Source organism: Pezoporus wallicus, unplaced genomic scaffold (assembly GCF_028554395.1).
Source record: "Pezoporus wallicus isolate ANWC-B61680 ecotype Strahan unplaced genomic scaffold, APGP_CSIRO_Pwel_v1 scaffold_7736, whole genome shotgun sequence".
In the NCBI taxonomy this organism is placed as follows: Eukaryota; Metazoa; Chordata; class Aves; order Psittaciformes; family Psittacidae; genus Pezoporus; species Pezoporus wallicus.
Window position 1 is genome coordinate 2,085,634 of NW_026636574.1, and position 26,731 is coordinate 2,112,364.

The following is a 26,731-nucleotide window of genomic DNA, read 5'->3' on the forward strand; positions in this document are numbered from 1 at the left end:
GAGTAGAGATGTATCCTACGACATGATGGTGCTTATAGTTAGCTACACACTTCTTGCCTTGAGTTGTAGTTGATTTGATGTTGAAAGCAATCAGTGGAAATTCTAAAGTTGTTACTCTTAAAAGTGTAAAATTGAGGGTGAGATCCCTGCCATAATGTACAAGAGATGTATGCTGCTATAATAAAATGTTAATATATAGAAGACATTTACTTGGGTGTCAGATGCCAGAGTGATAATGAGCAATAAAAGAGGCAGACTCTGAATGGAAGTTAATTTACCTTAAAGTCACATTGAAGTCCTGCTTCTTGTCCCTTTTTTTGGTCTTTTTTCTTCCCTCTGATTTTTGTGATGTTAATGGCATCAGGAGAGGTTATTAAGGAGGTTTTCTGTGTGCCCTAAAGACAGGGACATTCACTGCCTTGGAGAAGGGACTTGGCAAGTGAGTCCATGGCCATGATTTGTATTATTTAAGTGAATTCTGTGCTAGCTTATAGGATGAGTCTGTGGTGGTGTATGCCTCACTGCTTTTTATGGGAGGTGTCTGTTAAATAATTGTGTGATTTGCAAACACCCTTTCATTTGTGATCCACCATCGCTCCTCCCAACACGTTTCCATAGCTCATGTGTAACAATTGCATAATCGTTGACAGCTTTGATTAATTTTAGGGAAGTATTTAATGTGCTTTTGACTTCATTGAGTAATATAATATCCAAGAACATGATGTATAACAAATATGTAAGCAGTCAATGAGTGAAGCTGTCATCTGGCAGTGCCAAAACAGGGCACTTTGTGCCTCCAGCTTGGCAAGTGCAGGTCCTTGGTGAAGCCGAGGGTAGAGCCCTGGGTCTCGTGTTTCCAGCCTTCATTGCTGCATCGTTCTTTGTGTTTGTTTGGGTTTTCTTATTGTGGAGGGAATCCGTCAGTTTTAATGTGATTTTGATCATCATAAATCTTGCCTTTGCTGAAGTGCTGGATTTGAGTTTGCTTTGCAACCACAGCTCTTGGTAATGAAGGGATTTTGGTGGGGTATTGAGCAGTGTTTAGTAGACTCTCCAAAAAACCCTACCCCTTTTCATGGCCAAGTTCACAGTAACATAAAAAAGCTGGCATGAGGAGCACTTAGAGTTCAAAATCAAACAGTCTTGTTTGGAGTAGCCACGACTCAGGATGGAAGTGCCAGGGTAAAAATAGCTGCAACACGTGGCTGTAACATCCCTAGAATCTGCCCCTCTCAAGGAACAGGAAAGCTATGGCCACAAGGGTCCAGCCAGCCCCATACACCTGCATGTTTCTCTCACAGGTCTGTAAAGTGCTGATAGCACGTTTCCCCTTGGAAATGTTAAGTAATTTGGTTTCTGCATGTGAAAATGAGCAAGGGAGGTGTGGGTGACAAGCAGGGCAGTGCTCAGGAGGTTGTTCTCTTTTCTTCCTTCCCTAAAGCTGGGTGAGTGGTGTTTGCTCCCTCCTCTCTCCCCTCTACCCCAGGGATATCTTTCCCTATCTTTCTCCATCCCAGTGCATCACTCCAGGGAACAACAAGAGAGGAAGATATTTGTCAGGTTAAAAGTATACGTGGCTGTAGAAGCTGCGCCTTGAGAGGCCCTCTCACGTTGTCTCTAGGAGCTGATGCTTGTGGTTTGGTGTGTGCTCGATTGGTGCCTTGCTCTTTTCTGTTCCTTTTCTCTCACCCTTTTTTAAACTAGGGCTGTGCATCATGCCTTTTGAGTGAAAACAAGTTCTGTGTTGCTGAGCTGTCATCTCTCTTCAGCCCTGTAGCTGAGACTGGGTCAGGCTTTCGCTAAAAATCCCTGTTTTCAGGTGTGTACAGTTTGGAGCCAAGCAAATGCTTGCAGCAAGACCTGCCTGGATGAGCTCTGCTTTGCTGTAGACTCACTTCTTACTATGGTTGGAAAAATATTTGACAAGGATTCCAACAGCTTTGTTACCTGTTTCTAAACTGTTTTGATTTCTGTAGCTCTAAGGTGGGATGTGCCCATGGCGCTGGAGTGCTTTATGCTGAGCTGCTAAAGAGAAGTACTTTGGACCCACACTTCCCCTCCCAAACCCCAGATTATCTGCTTTTCATTTAAACTTCCTATGAGTCTACCATTAAAAGGGGAACAATTCCTTCTTTTATCCCTTGGAAGCATTCAGAAATGCTCTTGGAAGAGCAGGTAGCTGAGTAAAGCCAGGCTGTCTCATGGGGCCTTGAATACCAAAGTGGCTTTCCAAGCCTTGACCTGCCCTTCTCCTTTACTCAGGCAGTTAAAGCCTGTGAGCCTGGGCTGTTAATGAAAGGCAGCAGCTGCCCCTGTAGATGCTCTTCAGGTAGTGTCACACGTGTGATGTCTGTGCTGGCAGGATGGCCTGTCCCTCTCCATCCCACTGTTATGTGTAGATGGAGGAGGAAGCAGGGTCCAGGACATGGCAGAGCTCATGCATGGGCTGGAGAGGTACAGCGCAGGATGCTGGATTTATTTCAGAGATGCCCTGATAGCACCAGTGCCTGATGCTTCTGTTTCCTGTGTGCAGTGATACTGTGCCTGGTACTGGTGTGTGGCACAGCCTCCCTGCACGCAGAGGTGTGCTGGGAGATCATGTCTCTTGGCTGCAGAGGTGCAGCACGGATGCTGTATGCTTCTTATAAGAAAGAAACCTGATGGATTCCATAAAATGGCTTAATTTGTAGGTGTTGCAGCAGTCGTGGGGTTTTATCACAGCCATGCCCATTGTGAGCAGTTAAGTGATGCTTCCTCCCCTTTAAAATCACTTGGGGTGATTTGAAGCTGAGCTGCTTTATACATAGTTGGCTTTCTCCTGAATTCTTGATAGTAGAAAGTACTGAGTTTCCGTCTCCTAAAATGCATTGCAAACTTGGTACAACATCAAACCAGGTTATGCAGCTCTCGGTTTGTCTTTTCAAAGTGCTATCTTTAGAGTGTATTAGGGAGAAAAAGTCCCCAGGAACAAGGTGATTTGACTTACGTAGCTCCCATCTTTACTGCAGAAGAAAGTTGTCTTTTCATTGTGGAAAAAGCAAAATGCAGGAGGGGAGGAAAGAACCTGGAGAGCATGGGAAGCCCCCAAGTGCTTGGAGATCCCATAGCAGCCAGCTTTCAGGTGAGGGTTAATCAAATCCAGTTTGTCAGAATGGATGGAGCCTGTGAATCTGTTAAAATGTGGCTCTGTCTGTTTAAACCTCCCCATTGAACACGTGCTCAGCGTGCAGTGGAAGCTCAGCCAGTGCCCTCGGTGGTGTTTCCAGCCCTGCTTCAGGTGCTGTGGCACACCAGTGCCTGTCCCAGATGCCCAAGCAGCTTCACCACAGCGAGCGGGAGCTGCGGAGGAGCAGGTTCCTCCCCCTCTGCTCTGCCTCCCCTTGCCTCTCAGTCCAGCCGTGGCTTTCTGACTCATTTAGTACTGAGTCAGGCTTTAAATATCTTTGCTGAGCCGTTTTCTGTAGCCTGTTCTTCACAAACACATTGCGCCGAGTTTCAGGGGTGATGCTTTCCCACGCCGCGCTGCAGGTGCAGAGGCAATGGGGAGGGAGTTCCAAGTTGAAAGAAAGGATTTGGGAGCCCAGATCCTGCTGACTTTCATTAGGAGTTGCTCATTGAACTGTTCTTTAAAATTCCCACCCCTGGGTTAGCTGCACAGTGAATGGTCAGAAATCGAGGGAGGGTGGTCATCAGTATTTTTTGGGGGGTTAAATCCATGGTGTTGAGGGGGAAGTGGTGACAGGGGAAAGGGAAAAAGACTTTGGAAATGTGTGCGAACTATTTGCAAGGGCAGTCATCAGATTGTGGGCAGAAGTGGCAACTTCACATAAAAAGCCAGTCAAAATTGCTGTCAAGGAACAACAAGCAAGCTATTTAGATGATTAGAGAGGACTTCCCCCTGTGATGGCAATCTTTTCCTCCCATGTCTGCAGACTGCATTTGATTGCTATTAAATCTGGTAGGCAACAATAAGAAACTTGGAATTTTCATTAAAAAACAAGACAAAATTGCAAGTAACCTGTGCTCCTAAATGGAATCTCAAGCCAACGAGGCGGCAGAATGAGCCTGATCTGATGGAAGGTGAGGGGGGATGGAGCAGAGCTGCAGAGCACAGGGACAGGTTTTACTTCTCACTCCCAAAAGCTAGTGCAGTCCTGCACTAAGCAGAAATGTGACCTTTACAGTTGTGAGCTTGATGTTTTAACCTAATGATGTTCAACTTTGTGTCTCCTTCCTATGGTTTTCCTTAACTGCATCTCCAATTCGTAAAGCAATTTTAATGACCTAATCAAGTAGAAATTGTGTTCTGCCATTGGCTTCCCCCTCAGTCTTTCCCTGTCCTAGAGGCAAGGTTAAACTGTGCTGGAGTTCTTGTTTCTAAGGCAGTTCAATTTGAGTATTCAGACATTGCGTAGAGCTCCATTGATAAGGCAAAGGGCAGATTTTGTAACAGGCATGTTTTGGTCTGAAAGCATCAAGAGAAGATTTGCTGCTTGCATACACTGTCATTTGAAAGCTGATTAATTCTTAATTTCTTTTTCTTTTAGTCCCTTGTTAGGGAGCCTGGAAAAACCTTCAGTAAGGCTGCTAACACTGATGAGAGATCTTTTATGCCAAGGTAGGAGGGTTTTAATATTCTCTATATATTTCAAATGAAATTTCTAGCTGTGAAAACACACGTTGGGGAGCTTTTTGAATGGATAAATGTGTAAGGTATAAGGGTTACTTGAATCTGACTTCCTGTAGTAAGGAAAAGAAACCCTGCAGCTTCGTGTTCTGTCTTTCCTGATGTCCTCTGCTAGAGCTCAAAATACAGATCTGTGATTACAGTCCAGGCTTTTTAAGGCTGAGTCAAGAATGCGTCTGCTCTGATTTTTAAGTCTTTTGTTATCTTCTTAATGGCGATTGTGTCATCAGTTATGGCCAGAGTTTCATCAAGTTATACAAAACCATCAGCCCATGTGCTCTTACCACTGTCTTCCTCGCCCTGAGCAGCGTATCTGCACCTCCTGCCACTCATAGCTCTATCAGTGTTTGGAGAAGGGGAAACTAATACATACAAACTGCCTCCTTCAGGTGGATTAAATCGTTCTTGGGTGTTTGCAGCTCACAGCGAGCACAGTGTGAAGTTCTTGCACCCACTCGCTTCCAGTGCTGTGTTCAGTTATCTTCTTTATGCTTCTCTCACCCCACCACCCAAATTACAAACTTCCTGATGAGCTGGTGAAGCTTCTCTGACAAGAGAGGCTGATGTTTGCGTCAGGTTTTTCTCCTGAAGGGCCTCAGCTGCTCTCCCCACACCGCCCTCCCCACAGCCTCTGCCTGGCTGCTTCCGCTGGTTGGGAAATACCCTGAGAGTTTTGCTTCTTCATCCCCTGATTCAGCCACTCAGCTGCAGCAGGGTGAAAGACCATTTGTGCTGCTGGGAGAGTGTGAGTGCTGCCTGGATGAAGATGCAGGTGAGCAGGTGCTTGGAGCTGTGTTTCAGGTTACAGCTTCATCTGCACTTGCATCCTTCTGCCATCCTGCCTGCGTTTCCTTTCCCTTTTGTATATTAAACAAGATATACTGCATCTTTTCCTCACTTTTCCATCTGTTCGCAGGGTAGGGCCCTTCTTTCCTTCTTCAGGAAGGAGCTGAGCATCTTTAGGCTGATGCTGTGAACAACTGACTGCCTGTTTCTGTTGCTTCCCAGGCAGTGTTGGTGACAGTAGCATCAAGGCGATGCTGCTGGTAAAGAATAAGGAAATGAAGAGATTAATCCTGGCTTTAAGCTGAAATAGGGTAGATTTAGATGAAATATTATAAGAAGTTCTTTACTGTGAGGGTGGGGAGGTGCTGGCAGAGAAGCTGTGCCTGCCCCATCCCTGGGGCCAGGTTGGACAGGGCTTGGAGCAACCTGCTCTGGTGGAAGGTATCCCTACCCATGGCAGGGGGTTGGAACTAATGAGTTTCACAACATTTACAACAACACTAAAAGTTGGGGTTTTTTTTACACTCCTTAGTGATCATATATTTTTTACTCGAAAGAAACACTTAACACCCGTAATACTCATTCCCTTTTGAAACATAGCTGTTGCTTCACAGCGTGCAACTCCACTACACAGAGCTCTGGATAGAAATGAATGCTACTGTGTCTAACTGTATTTAGGTGGGCATAAACAGCTGCCAAATGAAAAGTTGGCTAGGATGCAGCATAGTAATTTCTTGAGCACTCTATTCATGTTGTATAAACAGATAACGTACTTGTGAAAGAGCTACAAGATAATTAAGGCGTGTGGGGTTTACAGGAAGAAGGCTCAGTAATAGGGCTCAGTAATAAAGTTTCAGGATCTTGGCTTCCTGTTGCACCTGAAAAAAAGACATCAGCAAATACTGTAGAGGAGAAATGAGAAGCTGGTCTTGTACAGCTCCCAGCTGAAACTTTCCCACAAGTAGTTTTACTATAAATAAGAAGTGAAAGAGTTCACAGCTAAATTTAACCCTTAGCTTGATTGCTTTCTGGGTTTTCTTAGGTGGACCAGGCTGTGGAACTGTAGGAAGATGAAGGGGATCAATAACTTGGATTTATGCTTTGTAAAAAATGCATTGCCTTTTAATTCCTAAGGCTCATCAAAGGGAAAATCATCGCTGATTGGAATTCCCCTCTCCTTCCCATGCAGAATCATGATTTTTGAAAGGAAGGAAGTGAATGTCACTTCTTGGGGAACTTTTCAAGCAGAAGAGCTTACGGTTGCCAGAATTCTAACCAAACACGTTGCCGGTGTACTAGAGTGCATAGCCATCACTTGCTCTGCTTTCAGATACTCAAAGTTACCATTCCGGAAAATCCCTTTCAGTTTGACTTCATTTCACAATTTCTATGAAGTTAAGCAACTGCAACTCATGTAGGCTACAAGAGTCAAAGAAAAACCACCCCAAGGTGCTTAAAACTAAGGGCTGCTGCTGATAGCTTTGGCTTTATTCCCCCTCTAAGGCTTGGGTGAGGGAAGGGCAGCTTGGTTACGTGACTCAAGAAAGCCTCAGTGCAGGCAGGTGAGCCCTGTATTTCTGTTCTTCTGGCTTAAAAATGAGCTTCAAGTCGTGCCGAGCGAGCTGCAGAATTTTTATGCCCCTCTCCAGCTGCACGGGGGTCTTTTTACTTCTCTTTATACGTTTAGACCATAAATCATGCTGTGGTTGAGGAAATGAGGGTTAAAAGGAGGATGTTTGGGCAGGGTCTCCAGTAACGTGTTCAGCAGCTGTGGGTGCGTGGAAGCACGTGGGTTTCCTCTTGACTCTCTGTTCTACAGCTTTCCTTTGGGAATTGAAATGATGGGGGGGAACAACCCTGATTTAATGATTATATAAACTTGAGACACAGATTGTCAGGGAGTTGTCCAGAAAATACAATCCCTGTTCTTTGCAGGCTGTTGTTAACGCTAGTCGACAATTTCTCCATCAGACTACCTCGAGTATGTATTTATTTCTAGAGCCATCCTCCCACTGGAGCCAGGGAACCCATAAATCCTGTGGCAACGTTGGTTTGAAATGCCTTTGAGAAATGCAGCTTGCCCAGCCTCATAGCACTCGTGTTTCTGAAGCCTTACTTGGGAAGAAAGCGCTATCTTGCTGGGGGGAAGAGGGGGGAAGATGAGGTCATTGTTTGCTTGAGCTGGGTTGATAGGGACAGCCCGGCCTGGCTTATACTATAAACATAGTGTAAAATGTTTATCACCAGCTTTGTCATTTGCCTTATTTGTCAGGGAATCTCGAGGAGAATGAGAAGGTTTCTGGTGCTGGGTAGTGAGTTGAGGGAGTTGCGAGATTGCCATAAAAAGGCAGAGTCCCTGCTTGGGCGAGCAGAGAGGTTCTGCCTTGGCAGGCGTGTGTTAGGCCTGACCTTTTCCAGAGAGAAAGTACTGACCTACATCCTTTCCTGCTGGGGGTGGGTGGGAGAAAGAAACCTCTCTGCTTGCATCTTTCTGATGTAATTTTCTGGTCTGATACTCATTGTTTTCTGCTGTAAAATGTGGAGAATGCAGAGGACAGGCAGCTGGGAGCATGTGTGTGTGGCTGCGCTGTGTTTGTGCCATGCTGTAGTCATCCTCTTCCTCTCCAAGCCCCAGCAGGCTAACGGGTCCCCTAGCCCCTAACCCTTTGGGCATCTCATATATACTTAGGCTGTAAGAACAGCCATCTAAGCTTGTAAAACCCATACGTAGCTGTTACTAAGGAGCTTTTTGCTCTCAGGAGCACTCGAAGAAGGGGAGCGTGTTGCTGCTTTCAGAAGACAGGGTCATAAATTTGTACCCTTTGCAAATTCAGGGTAAACTTTTAACTGTTGGCTCTTTTCCTGCTTTCCAGGTCGTCGCTATTTGAACAGACCACACCATGCGTGAGTACAAGCTAGTGGTCCTTGGTTCAGGAGGTGTGGGCAAGTCCGCTTTGGTGAGTTGTGGGAAGTGGTATCTGCAATGAGATAAGCCCATTTTATTAAAATCATTGGGATATTTGTGTAGTGACTTCCAGGTAGCTGCTGTTGCACTGCTGTGAATGTGTTTCATGGTTCTGGAGAAGCAGCAGGCAATCAATCACTGTTACAAGAGTTAGCATTTAGTTTCTTCCTTCCTGCATGGTTATAATGCTGTAAATGACTGGATGGCTATGTCTGAGTATTAAAAGCCTAACCCACACTAAAACAGCGAGTGAAGTGTGGCCATGTATGGCAGTGAGTTAGGGGGTAGTTGCAGCCTTGCATACCTTGAAGGCTGTGTGTTTGCCATCCTGGATAGAACCTGAGTGAGCAGCTTGGGCTGAAAACAAGAAGTCACCTCCAGCGTGTGCAGTTCAGAGGGCTAAGAAGAGGGTGATGCCACTTTGCACTCCTTAAGTACTTGTGTTGTTTCTAGTAAGAGGTTTACATAGCAGAGTTGATAGTAAAGCTTTGTAAGAGATTTCTGTCACCTATTTATCACCGATCAGTCAAGCAGCTCACTCCAACAAGAAAGGCAAAGAACTGGTCAAGTGTAAAGTTATCTAAAACAAGGAACTGCACTGTGTTTCCTTTTCACAGCAGATGATAATAGCTGACCAGCCCTTTATGTTGTAGGCACTGCTTCTTGCACTGTTTGTTCTGCTGAAATGAGCTCCTAGTAATCTTGGTATCCAGATTGGTATGCAGAATCCAGATGAACATGAGGAAAGATTATGCAGTTAGCTGTCAAATTTGATGTACTCTCTCAGAGACCCCTTCCTAATCTTTACAAGATGTAGGTGTAAAATTGTTCTCCTAAGCAATCTGTATTGCTTTTTGCACGAGCATCCCCTTGATTATCTTGCTTTTGTTATGTGATGTTTTACTCACTAGGTAAACTAAGGCGCTTACGCTGTACATCAAAATTACTCAGCATCTGACATACTTGAATTTCATTACTTGTGATGTGCAGTCTGAATCAGCATCCATCACTGGCCTTTTCAATAGCTGAAATGCAAATACTCAGTCTGGTAAACAAAAGCTAAATTCTTCTTGACAACCTAGGTGCTAAGTAAGCATATATTGTAATTCATATGCAGCATGGATCCATTGTGTTTATAACAGCACACGGTAAGTGCCAATTAGTAGCTAAGAGTGAGTAATATTTAGCTTTCAAGGTGACTGCCTGCTTATTTAAAAGCATTAGCAAGGAGAGGTTGCAAGGTGGGATTTAAAATCACAGAGAGGTTGCTTTAAAATGCCTTTCTTCGAGCTGTAGATGCTGAACTGTCTAACAAAGAGGCTGGTGTTCAGCTGTTTTCATTGAGAGCATAGATTACAATATGGTGTTGTTTCACTGCAAATCCTCCTTACTGCTTTAACTCTTCTGTGCCAATACGATGCTGATTGTGCCTTTGGGTAAGGATGGCAGGGTAGCAGGAAAAACTTCACAGGTATTAAGGCACAGTTATTTTGCAATTTGTTTCCTGTATGGTAATTTTCTCCCCATTTCTAATAAGGGTAAATATCTTCTGGAGTGTCAGTGGGTAAATGCTATTGCCAGGTGTATCCAGGTGTCTTACATACAGTTAATAGTGGTATCTTACAATGATTTTGCTGAGATTTGTTATCTAAAGGGCAAGCTGGGACGGCCATTCAGTGTGACAAGTAAATATTGGAGAAGCAAAGGCTTTGATCATTAGAGTGTAAGGTAGGTTTATTTAGTGATGGAGGATGATTTTTTAATGAGGTAGTACTAGAAATCTTTTCTTATGTTAAAAGAAAGCAAACCATGAGGAGCTGCTCAGTTGCCAGCACACAGCGAGGTGTTCTGCATGTATCTGGCATGTGACCCTCTGAAAGCTTGCAAGCGCTTGGGTGACAGATGTGAACCCTCTTGCAGAAAAATCTCAGCCTTCTGTCCAAACAAAACACAGCCCAAAGCAGGTAGTGACTTTGCAGGATTTGCACTGAAACCCTTGTTTGTGGTTTTAAAGAGATAAGAGTTAAGTGCTGGGATCTTAGCGCTTACTTTTACAGACCACCACCACCTTGTTTTACAACCATCAACCATACCTGGGACACCCCTGTGCTGTGTTGCTGCCTTAGTGTAGATCATTGTAGGTAAGAGGGTGGAGACACGGGGTGAGAAGGAACAAAAAGCTTTGCCTTGCAGAGGATAAGTAAAGCTGCAGAGTGACAGGAGCCAAAGCAGGTCACGTACAGAGCTTGGACATCCAGAGATGGGCCATGTCCAAATGACAGCTTGCTGGGAAGTGTTTAGAGTAAATTCGCTTTGAATAGGTACAAAGGGGAAGAAAGGCTTCCTCTTTGAAATGAGTGATGTCTCCTCCTTTAATGGGTTAATACAAATTGAGTAGCTGGAGAAACTCCAGATTTAACTTGCTGCTCTGAAATATGTCTGTGCTCTGGGCATGTAATCCAGAGTAGCTCCACGGAACTCTGCTGTGATTTGCATTGAAATGTGGATTTTCCACAGTGTACAGATTGCCTGTTCTTCTGATTGAATTGCAAGCCTTCCAAATTTGGTGATTTTTATTCTTCTGAAGTCACAGGCACTAGAAGAAAGGCATTTCTGAGGGTAGCATCTTTTGTGAACAAGCAAGCAAGCAGTTTTTCAGAAAACACTATGAAAATGTGCTTGAATAAAGCGATTCTTGAAACAGGAAGTACACGAATCTTATATAAAAGAAATGAAAACTTAGGTCTTTTTCTCTCCTTCTCTCTATTGAATTTTCACAGTGTTGAGTAGTTTTTGTGATGTTACTTTCTCATAAAGTGCTTCTCGGTCAGTGTTACTGATTGTGCTCAGTTCACTTAATGCTGTCCTTCTTTCCTTTCTCCCCAGACTGTACAGTTTGTTCAGGGAATATTTGTTGAAAAATATGATCCAACAATAGAAGATTCATACAGAAAGGTAAAATAACAGCGTTTGTATTTCTTTTGACTCTCATAGAGCTTGCTCCTTTGTAACAATGCAGCAAAAGCTCATTGGAATGAGGAAGGCTCTTTTATGGGAACAACTTATGGCTGCACAACATTGCAGCAGGAAAGTGATGGTGTAGAGAAGCGTCAGCCTTGGAAATGGTTTCATGCAGATAGTTTCCTCTGGCTTTATGGAATACTTCACTAGCTTAGTTCTATTTATCAGGAGGGTTAAATCTCTGTTACTGCATATAACCAGGAGCTTTCACTCTCAGTCTTCGATGGCTCCAGTTGAGGCAGTTGGAGGCTGCAACTCTCCACTCTTTGCCTGTGCCTTCACTTGTACTGGGATGTGAGCTGTATTGGCTGGCAGACAAGTGTACTGCCCATCTCCTGCCAGTGCTCGTTGAGGCCTGGGGATAGGAACAGCTCAACCAAACGAGGGGCAGACTGCCACCCAGATCTGTTTGCTGTGATTTGACATAGAATTACTACTTCAAAACAGAAAGGTACCAATATTTGCTTTCTGTAGAAGTTGCTATAAGAGTTCTATACACCGTGGCTGCTTCACCATTTAGTTCAAATGCATTCTGCTTGCTTTGGAGCCATATAAAATTCTTTGTGGTTGTTTTGGATGCAGGCTTGTAATTGCTGAGCAGAAGTCCTTGTCAGCATCCCTGACACAGTCACGTTATGCATTTCTATCAACAGAGCTGCTTTCTTCAATCCACTGATGTCAAGTAACCCATTGTTTTACACATTAGCATTAGTGCTACCATAATTAAAGGCACCAAAACATGAAACAAAAACTGGTGACATTTGTGCCTGTGATAATTAAATGTAAATTGTGATCTGAGTTCAGCTGTTAAATTTATCTCACTTCCCTGGAATTAACCTTGTTGCATCTGAGGCGTTGCTCAGTGAGTGGAAGATTTGCTAAGCCAAACAGTGAGGATCACTAAACTTTTTGCTTTTTCTTTCCTACTCCCTTCATCCCAGCAGCAAAGAGAAATGGAAGTTTAATGTCCTTTGAGTTTTAGGGTGGATTGAGTTGAGATGTTTATGACCTCACTTAAGTTGAGATGTTTACAATGAGTGGCTCATCTAAGCCCTTATAATCACCAGAGTCCTGGAGCGTAAGTGAGCTGACCCAAATGCCTGGCTTGGGGTATAACTAATCCTCTAATAGCAGCTCCTCTCTTAGCACTTAAGGGAAGTGCAGGGGGCTGGCTTTGTGGTACAAGCATAAATAAAGCTGAGATTCCTCTTGCCTGTCCTGTTTCAGTTTTAACTGTCTCTTCCCTTCTTTCCCCAGCAAGTGGAAGTAGACTGTCAACAGTGTATGCTTGAAATCCTCGATACAGCAGGGACAGTAAGTACAATTCCATTTTCTAATTGGTATGGAGTGTTCAAGGCCAGGTTGAACACAGGGGCTTGGAGCAAGCTGCTCTAGTGGAAGGTGTCCCTGCCCGTGGCAGGGGGTTGGAACTGGATGAGCTTTAAGGTCCTTTCCAACCAAAAACCAGTCTGGGATTCTGTGCAGTAATTTAAATTGAATGAGTTTGTTAAATAACCCAAACCCCAGTGTGGTGAGAGCTGCCTGCAGTCCTGCCAGCAGCACAGTGAACCCATTCCCCAGACGGTGCCTTAGTGCTGGGACATAAGGGTTGGTGGTTCCCCTGCCCCTCACCTCTTCACTGCCATCCACCATCATCTCGCTATCAACGTACTGACACAGAATCGTTTTACAGATTAATTTTGCAAGTGTCCAAAATACAGAGACACATTGAAGCCACTTCCAGGCAATGCATAAGGATTGCCTCCTCAGCCTACATGGAGAGGATTTCAGAATACCCCTTACTGTGGTGGCATCTCCCTGTTCTTGTTTCATGCTGCTTGAGGCCAGCGTCCTCCCAGCCTGCAGCCAGGGCTGTGCTGCAGCTCCTTTTGCCATACCAGCGTTACCACCGTGCAAAGTCCTGCTGCTAAACAAAGAGCCCTGTCATGGTTGAGTGCCCATCACAGGGGAGGACATGCTTCCTAAAAGTTTTTATTTAGAAAGCTTTGAAAATTACCAACAGCAATGCACAGGCGTGGAAGCAGAAATCATTGTTACGTGGTTCTGGTGAAGCTTCCTTTGACAAGCTTGGCCAAAGCAGCTCTCATTGGGTACACATATTCCAGCCTGCTCTTGCATTTCATTGCAGTGAGCCTTTAAGCCATTTTCATGCTAGGGATGAGTAGCATGTAGTTGTGTATGTTCAGAGGTGAGCAGGCAGTGCCTTCCCACCCTGTTGTGCTCACAATTGAACAGTGAGGCTGTGACACCGAGGCCTGTTCCCGTATCGTGGTAGAGCAGGAATTGAATTTCTGCTCCATGTCTGTTGCCTGGGGAAACTGGTCTGATGGCAGACTTGTGTTTAACACCATAGCAGAAAATAAATGGAAGAGCACTACAAAATACGTCAGCCAAATCTTAACACCTTGTGTTATGGCTTGGGGCATACAGCAGTATGTAGAGATGTAGTTTTATTGCTGCTTCTGTTCTTTTTCCCATTTTTTCAAGGAGCCTTTATCTCTTTTGGGAAGAAGAAAACCAAAGGGAAAGGGATGTGTCGATGCTTTTATTAAATTTACATGTTTAGGTGGATTTCTGTAAGGGGTAAAATGGAAATGCATACTGTACAGTACTACATTCTTGCCTCCATTACCATAAAAGTATTCCTTTGTAAATGTTCATTAGGTGCATTCAGTAGCTAATTGCTCTTAAAACTGTTTGATTACAGGAGCAATTCACAGCGATGAGGGATCTCTATATGAAGAACGGCCAAGGGTTTGCACTAGTATATTCTATAACAGCACAGTCCACATTTAACGACTTACAGGACCTGCGGGAGCAGATTTTACGGGTTAAAGACACTGAAGATGTAAGTAGAATGGTTTTTCTTCTGCAAATGGTTTAAGTGTTTGTAAGTAACCATGCAGGGATTTGTGAGCAGGATTTCCTTCTCAGAATATTCTTTGCTGTACAGCAAAGTTTCATACTGAAGTAAGTTTTCGTAGTGGTGTTGGTTGTTTCCAGTGTTGTTATTTGAGGTCCAGCACCTGCTAAAGGATATAATGAACCCAGATTTTCTCATTTCCAGACTTTCTGGAAGTCTTAAGAGTCTTTGGGAATGGTGGGAGTTGATGGAGAGCAACTTCTCAGCTGTTGACCAAACTCTGCTTTTATGGGATTTTGGATTATTGTATGAAAATACACGTATCCCTCCTCTGAAGGAAAGCAGGATGCTGAAGGGTTAGTGGCTGTGGTCTGTTGCTCCCATGACAGGCATGTGTGAGCAGGGAGGGTTCAGTTTTGCCCTATGGACCTGTATGTCCCTGTGAATGGTGCTGGCACTCTGCAGACCACCCTCATGGCCCAAGGCTTTTAAACTCTCGACAGTTTTCTTTGTTCCTTCTGCCTCTTGACAAGATCTGTAACCCAAAGGATGACTGAATTAAATCATTAAGAGACTCTGAAAGAGTCTTAGCTACTGATGCAAGGTTGTAATTTTCGTGGAATCCCAGCCTGATTTGGGTTGGAAGGGGCATTAAAGCTCATCCAGCTCCAGCCCCCTGCCATGGGCAGGGACCCCTTCCACTAGAGCAGCTTGCTCCAAGCCCCTGTGTCCAACCTGGCCTTGAACACTGCCAGGGATGGGGTAGCCACAGCTTCTCTGGGCAACTTTTAAGTAAGGAAGAGTGACATTACGATAGTTTGCATTCAGTTCTGTTTGGCAGAAGAAAACCATTGACTGTATTTCCAGTTTGGGCCCCAGCTCCTGTAAGTGGAACTCTTTGGCTTTTAATTTCTTAAGCGTGTGATGTAGTGAGGCTGGAGGGAGCCCTGTGGCTGGTGGAGACGTGTGGGAACTCTCTATAAGTAGACTTCCTCCAAAAGAAGTTGAAATTATTTTTGCCTACCAGTTAGTAATGTATTCAAAGGTTTGCCCTGAGGATTGTGGAAAAGATTGCATGATTTTTTACACTGAGAGCTTAAAGGTAGCTGATGCCTTTGACATTGATTGCTTTGGATTGTGTTGGTGCTTGCCAGTGGGGTTGTGGAAGCCACAGCATCCTCTTCACTCGCAGCCCTTGCCTCTGTGCAGCCCTCCTGCACTGTAAAATGGGCAAACAGGGCAGGGACATGAATTTAGGCCAAATCCTCACTAAGCCATGTGTATTGTATTTAAATAGGCATTCAGGAAAATGCAGTTTGAGCCATGAGCTGAGTGCACCAGGGAGGGATGAACCCAGCCCGCAGCTCAGCTCCTCTGGGGCTGAAGCACCCTCCCCACGCTGCTGCTTTCCCTTGGATCTTCTTTGTCCCGTATCCTGATTACCTTGTTTTGAATGGCTTTGGTTCCCTCCTTCGTTTAGCAAGCTGAACCTCTATTTATGCAAAACTGATTTCCATTTAGGTAGGGACTATGTTTGCATAAATCCCTGGTAACAGGAGTCCTTTATTAGCCTCCCGTCAGAGCCCAGTGCTTGCCTCGGCTGCGCTCGCCGGAGGGGAATTTGCACCGTAAGCTGGTCAAGTTCATGGGGCAGCAGGGACTTGCTTTCGTTTTTACTGCAGTGATTTGATTTAATTATTAAAAGGCATTTCTGGTTTGTGTTAGGGGGGATGTTACTTGTTGAATCCAAGCCTGAGAGCCCTTTGAACGTTTCAGCTGTGTTCTGCTGAGTTAGGCAAACACACTCTTTCCTGTAGTTTCAGAACATGTCTCTTAAAACCTTAGTACTTAAGCCATTCAATTATGTACGTCTAACAGAGTTTAAATTCCCAGTCTTCTGCATGAAATGGTAGAGGATCAAAAGCTAGTTGTTCATCAAACTCTGGTTTTGGCTCTCTAATAAACCATTACTACCTTTTGAAATAACCTCACGCAGTATTTCAGGTCTTTCAAACCTGTCCTGTTTAACCATCTAAGTATCACTTTTTTTCTCTATTTTACCTGTTAACATGTGAAAATAATGTTAGCATGTTTATGTTTTGGTGTCAGAGAATTTCTCTTATCTAGGCAACTGTAAAGAATGGGATTAAGATAGAAATATCCCGTTGTTTTCTGATGTGAAATAAACTGCTTTTGGCTGTGCCTCATCTGTATTGTGACTTCAGGTTTCTGATGTAATAAATAAACCTCATTTTCCCCAAAATAAAAGTGTGGTCATTTTCTAATCAGTACGGCTGTGAGTTTTAAACACAAAAATGGATCTGGAGTGTAGTTGAATCTGGAAGAGACTACAGAGATGAACATTGAAGTCGATTAAAAACATACAGCATGTTGTAAATCGCCGGAGGAAGTGGATGATGATTTATTTTCCAGCTGGAAAGTACTCATTTTCTGTTCAAAGAATTAAATGCTTCAGGAAATGGAGCGGGGTGCACACCCATTATCAGCAGTTCTTTTCTGCTTCTACATAGCATAAGGGAAACAGGATGCTGGTGTGTGCACACAGAGCACCGCAGTGCGTCCTGCTCATCATCTCTGGTCTCATGCTTCAGAATCCACCTTTGCCCTGGCTCTATCATCCCCTGAGATCTGTGAGATGGAGGTTGTCAAAGCAAGCTCCAAAATCCATATGTAGCCCGCAGTTCTCAGGCATAGGAAGTGGAAAGGGCAGGTGTTCTTGTGCACAGGGCTTTCTTGTTCTTGTTCTTATGGGGTTTCTTGGCTGCACAAGAATATTCCTTTTCATTCCCTGTCCAGGGCAGAGCTTTTCAAAGGTGTTTCCATTTATTGTTGTGTGGTTTGACAGCAGGGTGACAAGACAAGTCAAAGGGCTGACACATCCAATGTGTCTTCAGACGCGTGCTGTATGTGCTGTTGGCTGAAATGGGCTAAGTTGGCAGGCAGTTTAGTGTCCTGTGACATGAAAGTCGTGGAACCATAGAATCAGATAGTTTGGAAAAGACTTTTAAGATCATGAAGTCCAACCTTCCTACATGTCAGTATTATATGGTTTTTTTACTAGAATGATGTTGGACGTAGAGACCTGAAAATAAAACTTTACTGGTTGAAGATTGTGCTGCAATATGACTGTTGGGTTTTATAGTGTCCCCTATGTGTTTAATTGTTAGTGCACCAGCGTGTCAATAGTATGGACTTAGTTCAGCCTTTTCCCAGCAGACATCTAAATTCCACTGTAGCCTGTCAGATCTCCTGAACCTCTCATTTGTATTGGCATTCATACTGTCTGTGTTACCCTCCTCTCATGCCTTTGTAAGCCACAATGTTGTACATTAAATTGCTGATGTATCTCTTGTTCTCGCTTGTCTCCTCTCCAGGTTCCAATGATTCTGGTTGGCAATAAATGTGACCTGGAGGAAGAGCGTGTAGTCGGCAAAGAACAGGGTCAGAACTTAGCAAGACAGTGGTGTAACTGTGCCTTTCTAGAATCATCTGCGAAGTCTAAAATCAACGTTAATGAGGTAACTATTGGCTGCTCCTTTGTCTTTCCTGCTTCAGCGTGAACGCTGCATTAAATCAGCAAGGGATCCTTCATATATTAGTTGTGAAGATTCAGGCTGGTTCTGGAGTCTCAGCTTAAGAAAGGCTTGTGATGCAGTGTATTTAGCTACTGCTTTCTGTTTGTTCTAAGGAGATCTGCTCCTTTTTCTCTGTAAAGGGTAGGTGACTTCTCCAGGTAAGTGCTTTCTATGGCCTGCGTCAGGGGACATGAATAGCAGAGGGTCCTGAGCAAGCCCAGTTAACTGGATGACTCTTATCTTAGATAAGCTCTATCTGGAAAGTGTACTTTTTCAAGATAGCTGCTGCTGCTGGGGTTATGCCCCATTGTACTTGTCAAGTTGCATGGTGTTGGCTATTGTTTTTGAAGTATTTGCCTTTCACATTCCTGCTACGTCTGGCTGCTCAGGCAGGCATCCCATCAGAGACCTCCTGCAGCATGCCACTGACTTAGAGAGCACGTGCAAGCATCCAGCTATCTAAGCATTTCCCTGTGTCTAAATGAGAAACACCTTTGCAGCTGGTGTGCCTTCTGCTGCTGCCTGGGGTCGCTCAGCTCTGCTTGACATCAGACACCAAGTTTTTATGCTCTGCTCTGAATTATCTGACTGTGACAGAGGCCAGGTTTCCAGCCACAAAAGCTAAGGTGACCCCACTGAGCATAGCAGGTTTGGTGCCAGGAGATAACTGGGACCGTTGAGGAGGCTGTGTGATAAGCAGGAGCAGTAGGATCTTGGACCGGACCCAGCGTTAACTTGGCAGCCGGTGGGACTTGCGCAGCTCTGTATCTGCCCTGTTGAACGGGAAGGGAGCTCCAGGCTGCATGAATTGCAGCTTCTGTGGTTGGGATTAGCCTTGCTCTAGTGTGCACTAATCTAACCTGGTAAATATAGCTCGCTGAGCTAGACTCCTGCCAGGAGGGATTTCTGTGTCTGAGCTGTAGTAAAACTGAGTGCTAATGAAGAAACTAGCGGCTCAGTCCCCACACACGTCGCCGTGGAGCAAAGCAAACTGATTTACTTGTATTTCCCCACTTTGTGGCAGAGGCTGACCTCCCATTAGCCAGAAGTGCCTTAAAGCTCTTGAGAGCTGTGTGGGAGAAGGGGTTCTCCAGGAGGCAGAACAGGGAGCTGTCCTGAGGCAATGCAAGCCTGTAGCTTACAGCCATCCTTAACGTGTGAATCCTGTGTCTGTCTGTTTCCCTGTCGTGTCTCTGCCTCCAGTGAGGCTTGGATCAGAAAGAAGGAAATTATTATCTGAAAGATTGGGTTCTGGTTTTATTGTGATCTTAATTTTTTGGTTTTATACCAATTTATATTGTCTAATTATGAAAAGCATAAAAGCCGAAGAAATCAAAGAGGAGAAACGCCATGAATCAAGCAACTGACTCTGCTGGTTATTCATTTGTTCTGCTGGTTCCTGGACTGGGGAAGTGTTTTCCGGTATTTCCCTACTTTTGCACTTCTATCTATGTTAAAATCTAGGTGAAAGGGAGATTTCTGCATGCATTTGCTGGAAGTGAAGCAAGCCTTTCATCCAGATGATAAGCTTTTACTACAGAGTTGATCTCAGTAACAGCACCTCAGATGCCTTTTTGGTGATGTGTGTGATGCTCTTGCCCCACACTGACGACTCTTAGGGACAGTGGCATTCCTGAAACCTTGTTACAGACTTCTGCACTCCTAATGCTAGCACTTAAATGATCTGACTTATGTTTTCAGAGAGATCTTCCCCCTACTTCAGCCCTTGGAAAGTGAGGAGGTTCTACCTCAAAACGTTCAAGAGTCTCATCTGTCAGAGCATGGATAGTTGGTGCCTCCAGACAGTGACTCTTCCTGCCCATCGTAATCACATTCAGATCATCTTGGCTCTGGTTTATAAAGGCTTAAATACTGAAAGCTGGTTTATACCAGCAGAGACGCTGCCAGTTATTAATAGGCTTCTTCTCCAGAAACTATCTCTTTGTACCTCATCTTTACTGTGTCCGTTGGAGAGTACAAACTGCTGGTTTTGCTGATAGTAGAAAGCAGTAGCAGTAAGCTAGGAAAGGAGCTTTATTTTACATAAGAGCTTGATTAAAGCCACCATCGTGTTCATTTCCTTTGAAACTCTTTAACTCTGCACCAGTTAAAGTGTGTCAGAAAACCTTCGGTTTCCAGTGGTTGCCATTTCTTCTAAACTGTTTCTTTGTCTTCTGAATTTCCTTGGGATCAACAAGTATTTGTGAGCTGTCAGCCACTCCAGGAAGGAAAAAAGTAAACAAGGACAAGGGTGGAGCCTTCTGAAGGTTTGAATGTTTCTCCTCAATACCATGACCTGGCTCCAAGTGTTTTTGCAAAGCTCATTTTGCTATAAATGGGTTGAATATTGCTGGGAAAACAACTCACAGCAGAAGTGTTCACAAGAAACTGGTCCCTGCAGCTGAAAGAGGCCCTTGTAAGCATCCCCTTCTAGAAACACCAGAGTTCAGAGCACATGTTTTGCTTCTCCTTCATAATTTTATTACTAAACCCGAAAGAGCAGGCAAAGAAGTGAGGTGGTTACAGCTCCAGTGTGTTTGGCAAAGAGACAAATGAACAGTGCATCCTATGCAGTGGGTGAATGAAGACCATTTCTGAAGGTAGAAGCCAAGGAGGAGGGATGCCTTTCCCTACGGAGAGAACACGCTGCTGGCCTAGCAGCACTCTGCAGAGATGATGATCCTTGAGGATGTTATTCCGGTCTTTTAAAAGACATTTTGTCCTTCCCCAGTTTTTTCCCACTTTTCCAAAGCAAGGGATTTGTTGCCATTTCATTGCCGTCCTCTTCTGAAGCGTTTGGTCATGCACAGCCTGAAGGAGAAAGCTGTGTGCTGCAGGATGTGAGTTTACAGCTCCCTTGTATTCTGCACACTGATGTGAGCTCTGTGCTCTTCTGTGCTCTCCTGTTCCATAAAAAACGTGGAAAAAACATGTTTTATGAAATGCAAGCAGTTTAATGGAATCTCTCCAGCTGCAGCCACCAGGACACTTGCATCATGTTTTATCACTTTGATTTTTCAGTTTGTGTTTTTCATTTTCAGATCTTTTATGACCTGGTCAGACAGATAAATAGGAAAACACCAGTGGAAAAGAAGAAGCCTAAAAAGAAATCATGTCTGCTGCTCTAGACTCCCATCGTGCAGCAGCTCTGAGCCAGGTAAGAGCTGAGTTCTACCTAGAGCTCGAGCAATCAGATCCCAACAGAGAGAGGACTCACTCCTCTTCCTTCCCTCTGCTGACAGTTGTAAGTTGAAAGGGTGGGACATGGATTTCAACGCAGAGAAATAAAAAGTTGCCCACCCCAAAAAATCCTGCCCAAAACGAAACCAGAAAACCATCCCCAGGTTGGACATGGCTATAAATAATCTTCCTGTGTATCTTGGCAGGGTACTTGGTGTGCTTACAGCTACCGTTCCGTTGCACTCCTTAAAGAAAACAGCATTTCTGTAGCTTCAGGTTTTAGAGAGGAGTAACACCTAGGCCTACCCCATGAGCTGTTAGGGTGTTCGTGCTGGACATGGCCATTTCTGTAGCCTAGCTGTGATTGAGTAGGGTAAGTGGAGCTATGCAGTTAACTTGGCTTCTGATGACTTCTGCTTTATTGATTGAGAAGTCTCTTACCCTGAGCTTTGAATGCCAGAAAATAATAGCTTAGGGTTGTAGGGAAACAATGGCTTTAGGAAAAGAAATTGAAGAGCAGGTCTTAAGAGGCTTTTTCTGTTCCTGAGGTGATAGATCTGAATTTAGTGTTCAAGGCCGGGTTGGACAGGACTTGGAGCAAGCTGCTCTAGTGGAAGGTGTCCCTGCCCATGACAGGGATTGGGTCTGGATGAGCTTTAAGGTCCCTTCCAGCCCAAACCAGTCTGGGATTCTTTGATCTGCTCCAGATGGTCAGAATACTTCAGGGTCTCCCTCATCCTTTGTAAATCTCTGCCCGGTGCATTGCCTGCTTGTTACAGGTGAAGGTCTCCAACTCGTTAAGAGCATCTCCTACATATAAAAGATGAAAACCCTCTCCCACCAATTGTGCATCCTTTGCTGAATTCAAACTGCACTTGAAGGCTGTGCCTGATGGATGGGAAGGGCACTTGCATTATCACAGCAGAAAGCCAGGGTGGGAGCTGTCTGTCACAGCTCTGCTGCAGCCATGATAAAACAAGAGCTGCTTGTTGAGAGTTAATAGTCTCCAAAGTCTTTCCTTGCTGTACTTGTGAACTCAAAAGGTGGCAGGAGCAAACCCCAGCACTTGGGGGGAAGATAAGCTCCTCCTGCTGAAATGCTGTGTGGTTTTACTAGCTTGGATAAAGGCTTCAGGCCTGCATTTGAGCTCATTCATCTCATCCGTAGGTTGAGAAACATCCTTCCTCCCATCTATGTTTCATATCAGTTTTTCACTCTCTAGATTGCAGGAATGAAGAACTGTTGCCTACGTGGAAAGTGCCAGCATTCCCGACTTCAAACCCTTATGGAAATGAATCACATATCTGAAGAAGCTTCTCCTGTTTTTTATATACTATGAGAAGAATTGAGATCTTAACCTGGTTTGCACACAGTCCCTTGGGAAAAGAAATTGCTCTGTGTATATCTCTTGGAAATTTAAGACAATAGTACTCCTCCTTTGCAATAGCAGTTAACAGAAGTGAACATAAATATCATTGACTCTAGTGTCTGATTATACAAAGGAGCATGGATGCATTTCAAATAGTAGATATTGCTTCTATAATTAAAACTTCATATTGACCATTTTCTCGTCATTTCTCCCCATCAAGCACTAAAAATGTCCCACCATTATATTTTATATCTGTAATGATAGATCTCTATTCCCTGAAGTTTCCCTTTGCACTCACTGCAACAAATAACTTTTTGAGTCATTGACTTCATTTTATATTTAAAAGTTTCCAGAATATCATTATTTTCATTCTGCCATTATATTCTAATTAAAAATGTTTGTGCATAATGCTTTGGAAAAATGGGTCTTTTATAGGAAAAAAAAAAAAGAATACCCTGGGATAACTGATTTCTATGGCTTTAAAAGCAAAAATATATAATATACTAAACCAACTCTAATATTGCTTCTTGTGTTTTACTGTCACAGATTAAATTACAGCTTTTATGAATGATTAAATTTTAGTACATTTTCATTCGGTTCCTGTGTTTTTGTTGCGGTTTCCAGGCTTTGGGGTTTTTCCGTGTGCTGTGAGTTCCTCTTCCCTTCTGGTAGATCCTTTGTCATGACAGGTACCCCCAGTGTGTCCTTAGGCTGATGCGATGTCTTCACGCACCCTCCTTGCTGGATGTATTTCATCCCATCACACGCTCCAGAAGGCTGCTTTTAATGACTTTTGTGTCTCCTTTTGAACGGTTAAAGATTGTATTCAGGTGCAAATGTTCCCTCTCTGCTTTTATATGGACAAACGTTGTTTCATCCTGTATCCAGGTCTGGCTTTGATGGTCCTTGGGCTCACAGGATGCTGCGCTTTAGGGATGGAATCCCTGTGTTGACAGTGCCACCTGCCGGGCAGAAGCCCCCAGTGAACCCTCCTGGTGATGCTCTCCTGCTCAGCATCTCCTCACAAAGCTGTGGAGTTGAGAGTTGGTTTTGTCTAAATACAGCTTCCTAAAGCAGGTATTTGCTTTTAGGCCAAATGAAGGCGCTTTTAGTTTCATTTTGGGTTTGTTTCTTTTCACTACCTGTTGGTTTCATAAAGTTTAAAAGAGCAGGATCTGAAGACACCCATGGGTGCTCAGCCTCCATCCTCCTGTCTGTATGCATGTAAAAGAACTGCCTCTGGGACCTGTGGGGCCCAAATCCTGTCCTCGGTGTGATGCTGCTGAAATTCCTGCAGCGTTGGAGGACTTGCTCCTGCTTCGCTTCTGTGTAAGTGACAAGAGAAATGTATCTTCACAGTGGAGAAAACTCAGACTGGACTTTGTCCTGGTTGTTGGGAATCTGAATGTAAGAGGTGGTGACTGGTTGTTCCTGGATGCGTTGTGTAGCTTTTTACTGGAAACCAGGGGGGGGGAATGTCTATAAATGGGTTTTCCTAAAGCTGTTTGTTACTGATGCAGCTGAATTATGGAGACCTCAGTCTCGAAGCGCAGCCCAAGCAAGATGGGATGGAAACATTTGAAGGACAGTAATGAAAACATCTTCCTACTTACAAGCTACTAGGACAAACGTAGTTACTTAGCTGGTTGTCTTCAACCTTCCCATGCACTTCCTTTTTCAGGAGGAGCAGAGCCATGGTAGTTACAGGTTGCTTATCTTTACCAAATGTAAGACTGTTGTAGTAATAAAGTGATTTTAATGTACATGCTGATTGCTAGAGGTCTCTTCTCTGTTCCAGCATCAGCTTTCATTCCTGGCACCGTAGGCTTAGGAGAAGGGGCTTGATGTTTGCGCTTTGGAAGCTGGTTTCTGGGGTGCCTGAGAGCGCTCCAGTAGGTAGATGGAGTTTTAGGTGGTAAAGCAATGGTTGATTGCGATGGTGGTGGCACCGTTGCGAGCTCACCATGTGTAGGTGACGTGTAAGTCACTTCTTGTTGCCCTCACTGGAACAGAGTGTTGAGGTTTGGGGTTACTTTGCTCCTTGGTTTGTGTAACTTGAAGTACAATGAGCACTGCACAGGTCTGAAGGTATTTTGAGGGGGGGTTGGAAGCATTTTCAGGCTTTGCACTGAAACACATCTGAGGTGCCACTGTTGAGTCCCTGGTTTCACTATCCCTGCTCCACGTGGGACAGTCACGGTGCAGGAATGTCTGGAATGAGACCAAGGGCTGCTGGTTGGTCACACCTCTTCTGGAGTCACGGTTTGCAGGGCGAGCTTTCAAGTTACAGAGCTCCAGCCTGGTTTTGGTTGGAAGGGACCTTAAAGCTGGCTTTGCCACAGGTACAAAGGGAAACTTGCTGCCACGATGAGTACCCGATACCTGCAGAGCAAAGAGAGGTCCTGCTTGGAAAACAGGGCTTTGGTGCTGATGGGTCTGTGGTTTGTGGCTTTTCCTACCCCGCTGTTGTGTGACCCCCAGTGGGAGCTGCTCCCTGCCTGTGGGAGCCGCTGCCCCATTTCCCTGCCCATCACCCAGAGAGGAGGCACTCCAGGAACCAGGAACAGAAAATAGCTGCAGACTGCAGCCCTTTTGCATGCGAAGAGCAGCCCTGGGCTGGGAATGGCTGGGACACGGGCCCAGCTCTCTCGCAGGGACTTTGTGTTGAGAAGAGACAAAGACCCAGCACCAGGGCCATTTGGATTCAGCACCTTTCCCCCTTCTCATGCAGCCTCCTTGTTCTAGGCTCGCTGTTTGAGGTTCCGGAGGTAGTGCAGATGTGAAATGAAGCCAGGCTTTCGGCACAGGGGAAGCAGGGTGTAAAGATTTCCCGTCTAGAGCCGGAGGGAAGTTCTGCTGGCACCTCTCCATGCTGGAGCTATGGTAACGCGGGTTGGGAGTGCTGGGGATGGATGTGGGAGCGCTGGGCTGCTGTGCCTGGTGGGAAACGTGTTATTCTGGTGCTAAAAGGCTGTTAAACGTCTGCCTGCAAGCCGGGTGTCTGTGCTGTGGAGCAGCAACCCCAGCAGCAGCGTTCCCTGGCACCATCTATCAAATTACAGGCAGTTTACAACCAGACATAGAAAGGCTAGGAAGCAATTAGGCTTTTTCTGCTTAGCAGCTCTTTCGCTTGAGGTGGTGTCTGAGCTCTGTGCTTGAGCTGGGGAAGATGGGAAGGAGCAGAGAAATCCTGCTTGTCCAGCATCACAAAGCACAGGGGTGCGATGGCTGTGGTGTCCCCATATGGGCAGTCTGTGGGGTAAAGAGTGAGGAGACGACAGCCTGAGCTTACAGTGTTGTCTATTGACAGGCAGGCAGGAGGCACAACGCACGGGTTGCATCCATGGGAGCACATGGCTCGCCCTGCAGTTGCATTTCAGGTCTGGTTGATGGAGTTTTTTGTCCAGGAGATGGTGCCAGAACCGCACAGCAGCGCAGGGATGTGCAGCCACAACCACCACCACCCCCCCAGGGCCACTGCAGAGCCCGTGGCCACCCAGCCCCCTGTGGAGGGATGGGCACAGATGTGGGGTGAGCGCAACAACAGCCCCGTTCTGTGACATTCCTGATGCGTGACCCACGCAGGGATGGTCCTCGGCCGCTGTCTGCTGCCTTGGCAGGGCAGGTCACCCGCAATGGGCTGGGTGTGAGGAGCAGCCGGGGACAGGCGTCCTCCTGCCCGCAGCTCAGAGCGTGGCACTCGCTGTGCCTTTGGATGGAGCCAGGCTGAGAACACTGGGGCTGCTGAGCCTGGAGGAGAGAACCCGCGTGGAGACCTCAGAGCAGCTTCCAGTGTCTGAAGAGGGCTACAAGGATGCTGGAGAGGGGCCGAGGGGCGATGGGTTCAATACACAATAGAAGCAGTTCCATCCCCAGCGCCTGGTTTTGAGTTGCTCTGAGGTGCAGCGCCACTGCATGGAGCTGCTTTAAGCGCTGAGCATTGTTCTTCGCTATGGTCTGGGTGTTGAGCTCTATGGAGGCAGAGTGTTGACAGGAGAAGCAGAGCAGGGCCCCTAATCCTGGGGTGCATCACAGCAGCATCGCCCCGGGGCTCCTGTGGTCGTTAATCCGGTGGTGATTGATGCTTTGTGGATGGGTTCACTGATGGTAACTGATAGCAGTGGTGTGACTGGGGTCAAACCGGGGCAGGTTCTGTGTCAGGCTGTTCCCACCAGGCAAAAAGCCCGGTGTTGCAAACCCCAATGCACAACGTCATTCCAGTGAGCCACGGGAGCCTGTGGCC

At 45.3% G+C, this 26,731-nt stretch overlaps 2 protein-coding genes across 4 annotated transcripts in view; one reads left to right on the plus strand and one right to left on the minus strand.

Moving 5' to 3' along the window:
- RAP1A (RAP1A, member of RAS oncogene family) overlaps positions 1-23,080 on the plus strand; it is a 35,623-nt gene extending 12,543 nt beyond the window's left edge. The window contains exons 2-9 of one of the 2 annotated variants that reach the window (XM_057400770.1): positions 4,548-4,618; positions 8,347-8,430; positions 11,325-11,393; positions 12,717-12,773; positions 14,188-14,328; positions 17,739-17,882; positions 20,981-21,096; positions 22,342-23,080. In XM_057400770.1, coding sequence (XP_057256753.1) covers positions 8,374-8,430; positions 11,325-11,393; positions 12,717-12,773; positions 14,188-14,328; positions 17,739-17,882; positions 20,981-21,067 — 555 coding nt within the window. In that variant the 5' untranslated portion in view covers positions 4,548-4,618; positions 8,347-8,373 and the 3' untranslated portion in view covers positions 21,068-21,096; positions 22,342-23,080. Of the gene's footprint in view, positions 1-4,547; positions 4,619-5,420; positions 5,460-8,346; positions 8,431-11,324; positions 11,394-12,716; positions 12,774-14,187; positions 14,329-17,738; positions 17,883-20,980; positions 21,097-22,341 lie in introns of those variants that run through there. The other variant, XM_057400771.1, reaches the window with a different exon arrangement.
- Positions 1-26,731, minus strand: part of LOC130594701 (adenosine receptor A3-like) — a 161,693-nt gene that overhangs the window by 70,076 nt on the left and 64,886 nt on the right. The gene's annotated exons all lie outside the window — the stretch shown is intronic.